Genomic DNA, 13926 nt, shown 5'->3' on the forward strand with positions numbered 1-13926 from the left:
TTTTTTGTATCTCCTTGTAGAATGGGGAGAATTAGCTGGACGCTGGAGAAAGTGTGTTCCTCAACGCAGCAGACACTAACTTAAAACGGAACAATCCATTCCTCTTGTTTTCTTCTTTCTCTCCCCTTTAAAGCAGTGTTCTTTAATAATCTAAACAAATACTAAAAACAAATAACTGTTATCTCTCGCGCTTTCTTTCTCTTTCACTCTCTCTCTGTGTGTAGTGTAGTAACTACCTTATAATTTCACTCCTCACATTTTAACAAAAAAAATTGTTTCTTCATAAAGTCTAATCGTCCTCTGCAGTTTGAAGTCTGTCTCACTTTCTTTGACTCTATCCTGGAGTTTCCATGTAGAGATTACACAAGGCCTAGGCTGTAGACTGTTGAGAGGCTACATACATAGAAAGACGTCATTGTCATTTATTTAATTGAATTGTCATTTATTTGATGTTTTTAACTAGTAATTAGTTCCAGATTTAGCTAAACGGCTCATTTTCATCCGTAGTCCCTGTGCAGGGTATATTGTTTTATAGTATTATATTAGTATTGTAGTATTAAATGATGCTATATTATCATAATGTTGATCAGCTTTGATAAACTCATTTGTGAACATTGACATACAACAGTATGATTTTGATCTGAAAAATAAATAAATAAAAAAGTTTGATAGAAATTGGAACCTGAATACCTATAATTAAATATCAGTTCATAAGTATAAAACAAATGCTTCAGCCTGAGCATAAATCTTGTCATGGAAACTCCACTTTGCATTTTGTGTACTACTCACCTGTTTTCTCTCTCCGCACTTACTTGTCTGTCATCTACCTTTCCTCAGTTTAATTAAACTTGTTTTTTTTTTAGTTGGCTTGACACGGGTTCCTCATTGAAACGTTCTTCACAATCTCTGTTGATTGTCCAACAGGTCGAGGAAGCAATGCTACTTAATGAAATAACATGTAATTTATTCTATACTTCTGACCAGAGTGCAGTGGGGGTGAAGGAAACCAAGGTAAGAACTAATAGACAAAATATAATACTTAAATACTATAAAAACGCTTTTCAAATCGCACCTGCTATAGCTAGCTATTATATTATGGGCTAGTGTTAAAATACAGTGCTGTATATGAGTCATTCAAATTTGGGTTTGAAAAAAAAATCTAATTTGGATACTATTTTTAGACATATCTACTACTCGCACACTTTTTGTATTGCATATTTTAATTGTTTGCTGAAATCCTTACCAGGCATTAAATTATTCACTACCGAAACAGTGACAAAGTTTCTGTTAAGGGAGTACAGTATTGATCATTTTGATTAACCTTCTATTACAGATTAATTTGAGAAATGTTATACAAAATGTGGAATATAGTAAAAAGAGGATTTTTAACTTGACTTTCAAAACCTTTACATTTAATTTAGAGAAACATTTCACCATCAATGTCAGGCTCTGACCAATGGACAATTTTCCCTGTATTCACAGACCAAGTTTTACTCACACTTTACGCACATTTACACAGGCAGCTCAATTCTGATATTTTTTTTACTAATTGTTTTTTTGACCAATCAGATCACCTCTGATCTGATGTGATTGGTCAAAAGACCAATTAGTGTAAAATATATCAGAATTGGGAAGCCTGTGTAAATGCAGCCTATGTCGTACACACTTTGGCTGATTTGGACATATCGCTGTGTAACTTTTTTGGGGGAGGGATTAGGCTGAGGAACTTGTCCACTGTATAGCATATTGTAGCAACCTTAACCCAACATTTACACCTCTTGGCATAACATTTAAGATATTGGCTTGACAGTCACTGGACCTGGGTTCGCGTCCCGGTCTGGGCTACCCCGAACGGTTGCTAGATTGAATCCCTGAGCTGACAAGGTAAAAATCTGCCGTTCTGCCTATGAACAAGGCAGTTAACCCAGTGTTCCTAGGCCGTCATTGTAAATAAGAATTTGTTCTTAACTCACTTGCCTAGTTAAATAAAGGTTCATTTAAATTAAATACCCCCCGAATTCACTACAATATCATGTCCTTCATTTAAAGACAAAAGAAGCGGTTTCGTCCAATGCAGTGCATTACTTTGACTTCCAGGGAGAAGTAATTATCTATGTGTTTAATGTAGATTATCAAACCAATGTTTTTTTAAGAGATGTGAAGGAATACAATGGATTAACAATCAAGTGTCAATTACCAAAACATTCATGTCAATACCAAAACGAAGTAAATTGTTTTGGTTGTGGCAGTTTCAGTTTTGACCATTTAAATGTATTTTGGACTTTAATTCATCCCCATAGCTACCATATGGCTAGTTGGCTATCTTTTAGACATCCAAAAAACATATATATATTATTGACACATCATGGGGCCATGATGGAGAGGGATGCAATCCCATTTCATGGTTATAATTGTAGGGATGTGGCTTAAGGCCAATTCATTCTACAGCCTGTGTTTCAGTAGTGATATACAGTACAAAGTGGGGAAATCATTTTTCAGAGAAAGATTTTTTTTTAATAGACTAATTAGAGCAGTATCTTTCAATTTAATAATACAACAACTCAATATGTTCTAGTGAAATAATAGTGTTAAAAAGATTACAAAAATCATGGATGACTTTATTTTCAAACATGAATTTTAGGAGTCAGGGTGGGGTACAGCCACCTCAATAGAAATGGGTATATAAACCATGATTTTGTACTATATTAATTGAACAATATGTGTGTTATTGCCTTGGCATGAATTAAAATAGATAATTATGTTAATAAATGTCCTAAGTTTGAAGATTTTCTGGTAAAAAAATTAAATCTGTTTTTTTGACTGAGGACAGGAATTTGAGCCACTTCTCTAGAATGCCCCATATAGCTGGAAGTGCTGTGTATACAGTATGTAGCTAGTTCTCCACAAGCTGTGACAGTTTAAAGGCATACAGGGGAGAAGGACTCTTAAAGGGATCATGTTATTATTAATTAGTGTTTTATTATTTCATCAATATGCCTATTGATTTAAAGCCAAAGCAACAGAATCTGGGGGGTGCTGTACACAGTGCTTTGTCCTCTCAATCTCAACTCAATCTGGGCTCTTTGTTTATTTACTTGCTCTACTCTCTATCGCTCTTATGTCACTTCTGGTCAGAAGGCAAGTAGTTGAAGATGTTATAATAATAATACCGTATCAGTGGATAACCCTCGTCAAAGACTCTGCCAACTGAGTACGAGAAAATGAATGGCTTGCACTTTGCACTTTCCCTCCTTTTTCAGTTTCCCTCCGCCTTTCCTCCTTGTCCCTCCTGAACAATTGTCACAGTGGAAACGCCATCCACTTTGTTTTTGTGTTATGCTGTTATACACGTTGACCTGTCTCACGCTTATTGGAGAAAGAGGAGAACGTGTTGTGTGTGGTCTGTCTGCCTATCTTTCTAGCTGCGTCTGAGTTATCACCCTCCTCCCTAGATAGGGCACTGGTCAAAAGTAGTATACTATGTTAAAGAAGTACTGCACTATATAGGGTGCACTCTGTCTTGTGGTCTTTTAGCAGTCTGTCCCTGTGTAGCCCTGTTGAACGTACCTACATCCTCCCTCTTCTGTCTGTCGTTTCAGCCCGAGGACATTGGTCAAGCGCCGGTCATAAATGCACCTGAAGGGAGCAAAGTGGACATAGAAGCCTTCAGTCAGTTTACAAAAATTATCACCCCCGCCATTACCCGAGTGGTGGACTTTGCCAAAAAGCTGCCTATGTTCTGTGAGGTATGTAAGCAAGGTGTTTTACTTTGTTGAAACTAAAATAAAAATGTCATTCTTATCAAGCTAAATTTATTTTGGGGGGGCGTGTGTTTCATATTTTTGTTCTCTTCATATGATTGAATACCTCATTATTTATTATAGAGGATGGTAATAAAGACATTGGTTATAAAACACTATAACTTAAACAGAAACATCAACAGCATAAACAATTTCACTAAAATAAAAATAAAATGAGAGAAAATGTTCAAACTAAAAATGTAAAATTAATTAAATATTTAGTTTATAGTTAAATATACATTTTGTGAATTATGTTCTTGTTTAGAGCTACATTTCTACTTGTCTTTCATAAAAAATATATATAAAATACTCAACATGTAAAGCTTTAAAGAATCTACATAATTAATAATATATTAAACTAAACTGAAATTATCCATGTTGTTCAAAAAATAGCTAATAAATAAAAAATACCATGGAATGTACAGAGTTCAGTTTGTAATAAATGCTAAGACTACTAATATATGTGAACATAAACGTTCTAACAATTTCTGGAGTTTTACCTCCTGCACATTCTCCTATTTTCCATTTTAATTCTTAAAATCATATCAGTCGTTCATCTTTATGTGCAAAAAATCAATAACAAAATATATAACATTTGCTCTCTGTGTTTGTCTCTCTCCTCCCAGCTGCCTTGTGAAGACCAGATTATCCTATTGAAAGGCTGCTGCATGGAGATCATGTCTTTACGGGCGGCCGTTCGCTACGACCCCGAGAGTGAGACGCTGACGCTTAACGGAGAGATGGCCGTGACCCGCGGCCAGCTGAAGAACGGAGGCCTGGGTGTGGTGTCGGACGCTATCTTTGATTTGGGCTTATCGCTGTCTTCGTTCCACCTGGACGACTCTGAGGTCGCTCTGCTACAGGCCGTCATCCTCCTGTCCTCCGGTGAGAGGGAGGGAGACAATCTTGCCGGCACACATACACGTTACTTCACCATACTACCAAACATCTGGCCCTTTGTTTTCTCTACACGCAGGTTTATGGGTTATAGCACCACTGTGACAAATACACCTTCTAAAAGCGTTTTAATTGGGTCATGGCCATTGAAACTGAGGGGCCATAGTCTTGCAACAGTTCTATCCACTTGTAAGCAACAATATAGAAGATATAGCTTTTTTACCGATAGTTAATTCAAAGATATCCTTCAAAAGGTGCCACTTTAAAACATTTGGTGAATTCAAAAATTTCTAAAAGAGTGTTCTTTATTAATATTCTACTTTGTGTTGTTATTCATTTTTATTTGGTCACGACCTGACATTTTAATCTTGAACTAGTTGGCAAGATGACAAGTAGGTCACATTACAAGTAGATTAGGTAGGAAATAGGAATACATTGTGGGTGAGACAGTAAGAGAGCGGGTGGCCCCTGAGTTCAAACAGATAGAGAATTGGTCTAACAGCACGCCATATTAACCCCTGTCTTGTGTGTAGAAAGAGGATTTACATTAACGATATATCATGAAACGTACGTTACACATCTATAAACACACATGGAGATTTAGCGATAATATGTGCTTATAGATGTGTATACCATGGCATTGTTGAATACTTGTTTCTTATTGGCTTGAAGGGCATTCTAGAGCGTGCATTATTTCCCAATAACGCACAATATTTGCACTGTAGAATTCAATGGCACATTCTTACATGTTTGAGATGCTTTGGAAAGAAAAAGTCGAATTGAAAACATTATTCATTACAAAACCCACTGATATTGCCAACTACTTTAACGATTGTTTCATTGGCAAGATAAGCAAACTTAGGCATGACATGCCAGCAACAAACGCTGACACTACACATCCAAGTATATATGACCAAATTATGAAAGAAAAGCATTATAATTTTGAATTCCGTAAAGTGAGTGTGGAAGAGGTGAAACAATTATTGTTGTCTATCAACAATGACAAGGCACTGGGGTCTGACAACAAGGCAGGACCCACAGGCCATAGTTTTGTCGCACCTGGACTATTGTTCAGTCGTGTGTTCAGGTGCCACAAAGAGGGACTTAGGAAAATTACAATTGGCTCAGAACAGGGCAGCACGGCTGGCCCTTAAAAGTACACAGGAAGCTAACATGAATGATATGCATGTCAATCTCTCATGGCTCAAAGTGGAGGAGAGATTGACTTCATCACTACTTGTTTTAGTAAGAAGTGTTGACCAGCTGAATGCACCGAGCTGTCTGTTTAAACTACTAGCACACTCGGACACCCATGCCTACAAGACATGCCACCAGAGGTCTCTTCACAATCCCCAAGTCCAGAACAGACTATGGGAACCGCACATTACTACATAGAGCCATGACTACATGGAACTCTATTCCACATCAGGTAACTGATGCAAGCACTAGCATCAGATTTAAAAAACAGATAAAAATATACCTTACTTAACAACGGGGACTGTGAAGAGACACACACAAAGTTACAAGTAATATTGTTGTATGGTGGTATTATACATTTGTATTGTAGATATGTAGTGGTGTAATAATGTATATGATGTACTGTTTTATATTTGGTTTTATATGTAATGTAAGTGCCTTAATGTGTTTCGACCCCAGGAAGAGTAGCTGCTGCCTTTGTAACAGCTTAAGAGTTACAAATACAAATTGGCATTGTTGAATTCGATTCTCATAATGGCAAGCTAGGAGTGAAGGTTTGGTTAGCTAAACTAGCAAGTCTGTTTGTTTGGTGACCATAATAACTACTGTAGCTATCTAGTAAACTTGCTGGCTACTTCAGTGAATGTTGAACATATTTTGAACATATTTCTACCGGTAAATGTGTTAAATTATAGCCATGGTATAAAATGGATAATCAACTCGGGGCTCTATGCGTTCTCTTGAAAATAATGCAACTCCATGTCATTCATTATTTTCCATAGAACGCATAGCCCCTCATTGATTATCCCTTACTTATTACTTCTGATGTACACTTAACTTGTACACAATAAATATTTATATATTATATATATTTATTCATATACAATAAATTATTAGCAAAGAGCCTGTAGTTCCTGTGGCTTACCACATAAAACCAAGAGCCAACCTCCCGTGAGACCTGTAACAAAACAGTCGGTAAGCAATGAAACAGTCGGGTAAAGCCAGTAAGTCAGTGTCTGCCATCCATGTTTGATTAACCCCAGTCAGTCACACGTCATTACTGCAATTAAACAGTCAGTAAAACCTTGGTAAGTGTATAAAACAGTCAGTAAAGCCCAAAGCCAGTAAGTCAGTGTGTGCCGGCCTGTTTTCATGTGTGATTAACCACAGTCAGTCACACGTCAATACACTGCTGTTAACTTCCACCGTCTTTTTAAACCCATTAAGCCAATCTTTTACATAGCGATCGTCAGGGATTACAGAGCCCACCCTAGGAAAGGAAACCATCTAATGATGAGACTACAATAGCCGTCCGGGGGATTGACGTTCAAAATCAATAGCTTTGTGCTGGGGCCACACATCTCCCTCCGTCTCTAAGACAATACCTTCTCTGTTTTGGAAGCCATCGATCTATCATATCCCCATGCACAGATTGTCTGCATTGACTTTTATTGTTGTGAAATCAATGGCAAATGCGAGCCAATCTGCTATTTGTTCTAATAATTCTGTAGCATACTCAAAACTCAATACTTTTATAAATCGAATGTTCTGTAAATCTATCGCACATGCAACCCCTGGAGTGATTAAAACAAGCTAGCAACAGATTACAGGACATCCGATTAATAAAAGTATTGAGTTTTAAAGGTATAGACTCTATCTCCAATGAGATTGTGTTTGTACATTAGGGTTGGATTAGTATAGTATTTTTCCATCTACCATACAGTAGATGGAAAAACATACAGTACAGTATGAAAACTCTCTCTCCCTCCCTCCCCAGACCGTCCGGGGCTGACCAGCGTGGAGCGTATTGAGCGCTGTCAGGAGGAGTTCCTTCTGGCCTTTGAACATTACATCAACTACCGCAAACACAAGGTGGCGCAATTCTGGCCCAAGCTGCTGATGAAGGTGACGGACCTGCGGATGATCGGGGCGTGCCACGCCTCCCGCTTCCTGCATATGAAGGTGGAGTGCCCCAACGAACTTTTCCCCCCACTCTTCCTAGAGGTCTTTGAGGACTGACGGAGGGACAGACGCGCACGCACACACCCTGCCATGGTGTGTGTGTGTGTGTGTGTTTGTGTGTGGCCGGGGTGTGTGTGGGCGCCTGTCGGGGGCTACGACAGTGGGCCTCAGAGTGGCTCTAGGCGTCTTGGGACACGTTGGAACTCATTAGCACTACTGAGTCATTTCATTCCATAGCCTAGCTTCTCGGCCTAGTTTTTATGGATGGAACCATCCCTTACGATGCGGGTACATGTGAATAGCATTTTCTTTTGGTTTTTATTTTGTAAATGTTTCACCTCTCCTCAGTTACTTCTCTATAGGTTGTTTGTGTTAATTGTACAGTCAGTCAGTCGGCTTATTGGTGATTATGTCTAGTTGTTGTCGTTGACAGCGCTCGTTCAGTCAGTCATATGAATCATGCAACTTCTAGTGTTTCATTTTACTCCAGTTTATTATTGAGTACTGACTCCACCAACCCTGAGAAGGTCAGTACTGTACAAGACAGTGACAGACAGCAGAAGCCAGTTAACCTGCATTATTCCCTTCCTTTTCGTATTCTCTTCCTACGAGACTTCCCCAGTCAGGGGGTGTGTAGTAGCTTTCATATAGGTATCCCTCTGGTGCTGGTGTTCTGTGAGAGCTATATCTATACCTGCTCAATGCTGCCATTCTAATGCACTCTTACTGTACTCACATCATTCACACCATAGAAATAGTAGAGCAGACATTCTCATTCAAGTCAATGTTCTGTAATGGGATGCTATTCTTATTCTAATTATATTTCTATGATTCACACCACAAGCTCCCACCTTGAGTAAACCTAGGCACATTTCTAAACAATGGCAAGGCACAACACTAAACAACTCATCCATGTAGAAAGAGCTAGCTAAAAGACGGCTTGTTTCTCCTCTTCTGTGTTAAACCTAAACGATCAGGACAGATATAAAAGCACACTTTGACACGAAGTCAGGAAAAAGATGAAAGCCATTCAATAGCTATCTCTTTTTTTTTCATGATGCCACTCATGCAGTGCCAAAAGAATTTGGGAATTCATCCAATCATTTTGGATTGTTTCCCGGAACCAGGATGCATGATCTAACCTGATCTGATTGGCTATCAGTGACTTCTTCTAGAACCTAGAACATGCTTCCGGCTCTCATTCACGTTCTAGAGTGTAGACTCGCATCATGAAACAGAACGTTATTGAAACAGAGAGAATGTTCTTGTTGTTGTCACCATGGCGTGTAGTTCCTGAGCTGCAGATGGACAAATCAGACAGACACTGTGAGCTGTGATGCTGGCAGAAATACCTCCTGCTGTCTCACAAGATTCAATGGGAACTATTTAACTATGTTCAAGCGTCATATTATATTCTCAACATGCGAGTTACTGAAAGTGATCATGATCCTCTTATAAGGACTGGTTGTTGCTATGATACTTGCTAATTGGCTGATTCATGCCTGTATGAATGACATGTTGGTAGAGTCAGGGGGTCAAACCCTTTCTATGTTGACCACAGTCAGTGGAATTCAGAGTCAGAGGAGAGAATCGCTGCCACTAGGGGTGTATTGGTACACTATCTATACCGAACCGTTTGGTACAGGGACCTCGGTTCGGTCCACACTGTGAACCCGAATGAATAGATACAAAATATCTTAAAACAATAAACTACTAGGCCTATAGGTTATGCCTACGCTGCGTTGTATGCCTCTTGAGTAAATCTGAGCTGAAAGAAACATTTCATGCTATTCCGTTAAAACAACTAGAGCCTATGCACACGTTGTAGGCCAATTAAAATTAGAATGTTAATTGCCGCATTTCAAACTGTCCTTTTGTGAGGCGCAGCCGGGAGCTAGTTCTGTACGATGGCGAGTGGTGGGGTCGATAAACCAGGAGGATTCTCCATCATCTCCAGTTTGGGAACATTTTGGCTTCCCAGTAGATTACAATGGCGGTGGACAGAGAGAGTATATCGCCACTGCTCAACCAGAATAGCCTATGCAGCTGCCAACACCTTAAACATGTTGACACATTTACGCCAACATCATCCCAGTTTTTTATTTATTTTTATTTTACCGTTATTTTACCAGGTAAGTTGACTGAGAACACGTTCTCATTTGCAGCAACGACCTGGGGAATAGTTACAGGGGAGAGGAGGGGGATGAATGAGCCAATTGTAAACTGGGGATTATTAGGTGACCGTGATGGTTGAGGGCCAGATTGGGAATTTAGCCAGGACACCGGGGTTAACAACCCTACTCTTACGATAAGTGCCATGGGATCTTTAATGACCTCAGAGAGTCAGGACACCCGTTTAACGTCCCATCCGAAAGACGGCACCCTACACAGAGCAGTGTCCCCAATCACTGCCCTGGGGCATTGGGATCTTTGTTTAGACCAGAGGAAAGAGTGCCTCCTACTGGCCCTCCAACACCACTTCCAGCAGCACCTGGTCTCCCATCCAGGGACTGACCAGGACCAACCCTGCCCAGTACTCTTACCATAGGAGCAAAACGGAAACACAAAAAAATATTAAAACAATTTTGTCTCCCCTCTGCATTCAAGCAGCCCCCGCGACTGATTCTGACCGGGCCAAAGAAATTCTAAGAGCGATAGGTATGTTTATAGCCACGGATATGCGCCCATTCTTGGTGGTTGAGAACAGGGGGTTTCAGCACCTCATGAAAGTGCTTGAGACACTACGAAATTCGCAGTCTTGCACCCATTTCAGCAAACAGGTAGTACCCACTCTATACAAGCAAGCTAAAGACAAAGTTGTCAATGAATTGGCCAATATACCCTGTGTTGTGCTTACTACAGATGGATGAACCTCCAGGGCAACAGATAGCTACTTAACAGTGACACCCCATCACATTACCCGGAGTGGGAAATGAGAAGTATCGTGTGCCCAATTTGAGAGGCACACAAGTGCGTGCCTTTGTAAGAAAACCTTATAGCATAGGTCTCTCTATATACAATGTCTGAGCCATATTTACATATTGATTTCACACATTAATTGCACTTTTTAGTGTTGTTGAGTAATCGTGTGTTTTAATTTTTTTAAATACTGTGTTGGTATTCCTGATGGTGCTCTCATCAGGCATTATATGACTCATGATCATGTATGGAATCAGGAATACCAACACTTTGTATTTTATTAAATAAACAAAAAATTAACTACAGTAAATGTTAGCCTGTCATTTTCCCCACTGTACCGAAACCCAATGAAATCGTGACCCCAAAACCCCAATACATACAGAAACGTGGGTTTGGTGAACCATTACACCCCTAGCTGCCACATTCATTAAAAAATATATATGATGCAACATCAGCAGGGTACAGAGAAAAACTTGATGATAAAAAAAAAAGCTCTTTATTTTGGTTGTATATTTCTTTAAAAAAAAGTTGTATGATATTGTGGTTTGTTTGCAACAGTTAAAAAAATGTATAAACTTTGCGTAAAAATCCAACTATTATAAGCTTCACACTACTCCTCAAAGCAGCTTGTGTTTTCTCTGTAAAAGTGATGCCTTTCATAAAGCAATAGACTTCGCAGTGTTTAAATGACTAGGACCTCACAATTCACACAAACTGCACAGTTAACAATGCACAGACAATCAGAGAGAGACAGACAGGTAATCGGAAACAGGAAGTGGCGCAGGGTCCAATTACTTCCTGGTTCACAAGTTGAATGGGGACATGGGCTAAGTCAATGGCCCTAGAATGAGTTGTGACAATCAGCATATTTGAGGGAATTCGTTTGAGACGCAACGGCTGCGCAGAATGGCTAGTCTTGATCACATAATGAGTAGTTATTTGGAATGCAAGGTGATTTGTAGTCGTCTGTAGTTGATCGCAAACATGCACACTGCCGAATGTCACCTTATTCCACAAGATACTTCTTAAAGCGCCAGTGTGGTATTATCTCTCGTAAGAGTGGTCACTCTTAATAACTCAGTTACAAACCAATAACAAATGTTGCACCAATAGAAAAGAAGCTATTTTACAGTACTACAGAGGATAAAAGGATGTATATTTTCAGACTGCAGAATTTTTTTACAGATATTGTATGCATTATGAACATTATGAACATTTTACTGTTTTACGTAAATAACGGGAAAAAACTATCTTTCTCTCAATTTCATTGCAAAACCACAATGACATACTGTTCTAGATTTGCTTTAGATATAACTATGTGAATATCATGAACTAGTAAGATTCATAGACGGATTGAAGTGTTAGTTTCACCTTGACAAAATATCTGTTGGTTACTGTATGGAACTATATCAGTGGTGGCTGGTGGCACTTTAAATAGGGAGGACAGGCTCATAGTAATGGCTGTAATGAAATGAATAGTTGTCTCAAACACGTCAAACATCTGGTTTCCATGTGTTTGATACCATTCCATTCATGCCATTCATTATTATGAGCCGTCCTCTCGTCACCAGCCTCCTCTGAACTCAACATATACTATACTGCAAAGTTGGGCTGGACAATTTGAATAAAGACCAGCTCCATTTCTGAAAGCATCACCAACATCAGCCAAGCAAATCCACTCACTGTTAATAGAATAACAAATGATTTACTTGTGTTTTCTTGACTTATTGTTTTAGCAGACAAATACAAAACAATTTGTTGTTCATGATGTAGTAAACGTTTATCAATGATATCCGGAATATTGGATGACAAGTCTTTGGAGAGAAAGAGTGAGAGAATGAACTTGTAGTGTGTGGTGTTAGTGTAATTGATTGAGAATGAGTCTGTGGGTGTAGTGTTTTTGTACCAAATTGAAACGTGTTGCACACAGCGTTGCCTATGGAGTTGCATCTGACCTGTTTTGGAAAGACAGTGCTTTGACTTGGGTACCCTGGAAGAAAAGACAAGTTGCACAAAAAATATAATAATTATGAATTTGGATCCTCATGATTATGATGCCATTTGCACGTAATGTGAATTGGATCTTGAGAATAAAGATGGTTTTAAGAAAATGTCCTCTGAACAGTTTTTTGTTTGTAAAATGTGTCTCACACACACACCACGGCGGCAGGTAGCCTAGCGGTTGATAGCGCTGGGCCAGTAACCGAAAGGTCACTGGTTCAAATCCCCAAGTCAGCAAGGTGGAAAAATCTGCCGTTCTTCCCTTGAGCAAGACAGTTAACCCCCAACAACAAATGCTCCCCAGGAGCCGATGACATTGATTAAAGACACATTTCGGTTGAATGTATTCAGTTGTGCAACTGACTAGGTATCCCCCTTCCCAAAGGACAAATTCTAAATGTCGCTCACTGAAAGTTGGCACACAACTAATAAGGGCTTTCTAAAAGACACACACCGTTGAGTGCCCATTAAATTTACCCCAGAGAAAACAAACTAAAGGAGCAATATGGAGCAAGGGAAAACAAAACTCTGGCTTCTTCCTGGCTAACTAATGTGCGGTGTAGCTCTCCCAACATCTCCTCTCCAACTGATGCACTGAGCCAGCACAGGTGAAACACATACTGACCAATGAGGTGACTCCAATCAGTGCACGCCTCAGCTAACATGCTAACCAACTTCGAAATAGAGAAACCGAAACACGTAACACAAACAATCTTTGGATTACATTTTCGACAGTCAGATCTACTATATACTGATCATGATATTGCAGTGAAGATGGAGTTTAGTGACAATTCCGTTCATGAGTAAATGTGATAATTGTGCAAACCCCCTGCCATCCATGAAAGGCTCAGAGCCCTAAAAGCCGCTCTTTTTGTATGTTTTATTTTGTAATTTTACTCCCTTCTCCCCAATTTAGTGATATCCAATTGGTAGTTAAGATCTTGTCTCATCACTGCAACTCCCCAACGGGCTCGGCAGTGGCGAAGGTCGAGTCATGCGTCCTCCGAAACATTTGATCCCTTTCTCACAGCAGAAGAATAATCCTACAGCAACAGGAAATGTGAATTATTGTGTGGATTATAATTAATGGGCATTTTTGTAGGGGTTGATACATTTTTGGTTGGCGCAAATCAAGTCTGGCATTTTAAAG

The 13926-nt window shown here is 39.4% G+C and overlaps 1 protein-coding gene across 17 annotated transcripts in view; it reads left to right on the plus strand.

Moving 5' to 3' along the window:
• LOC139558459 (thyroid hormone receptor beta) overlaps positions 1 to 12886 on the plus strand; it is a 108872-nt gene extending 95986 nt beyond the window's left edge. For 15 of the 17 annotated variants that reach the window (XM_071373598.1, XM_071373602.1, XM_071373596.1 and 12 more), the window contains 4 exons: positions 925 to 1011; positions 3600 to 3746; positions 4427 to 4685; positions 7672 to 12886. In XM_071373598.1, coding sequence (XP_071229699.1) covers positions 925 to 1011; positions 3600 to 3746; positions 4427 to 4685; positions 7672 to 7913 — 735 coding nt within the window. In that variant the 3' untranslated portion in view covers positions 7914 to 12886. The remainder of the gene's footprint in view (positions 1 to 924; positions 1012 to 3599; positions 3747 to 4426; positions 4686 to 7671) is intronic. The other 2 variants (XM_071373611.1, XM_071373612.1) reach the window with 2 other exon arrangements.
• Positions 12887 to 13926: the final 1040 nt, after the last annotated feature.

Source organism: Salvelinus alpinus, chromosome 29 (assembly GCF_045679555.1).
Source record: "Salvelinus alpinus chromosome 29, SLU_Salpinus.1, whole genome shotgun sequence".
In the NCBI taxonomy this organism is placed as follows: Eukaryota; Metazoa; Chordata; class Actinopteri; order Salmoniformes; family Salmonidae; genus Salvelinus; species Salvelinus alpinus.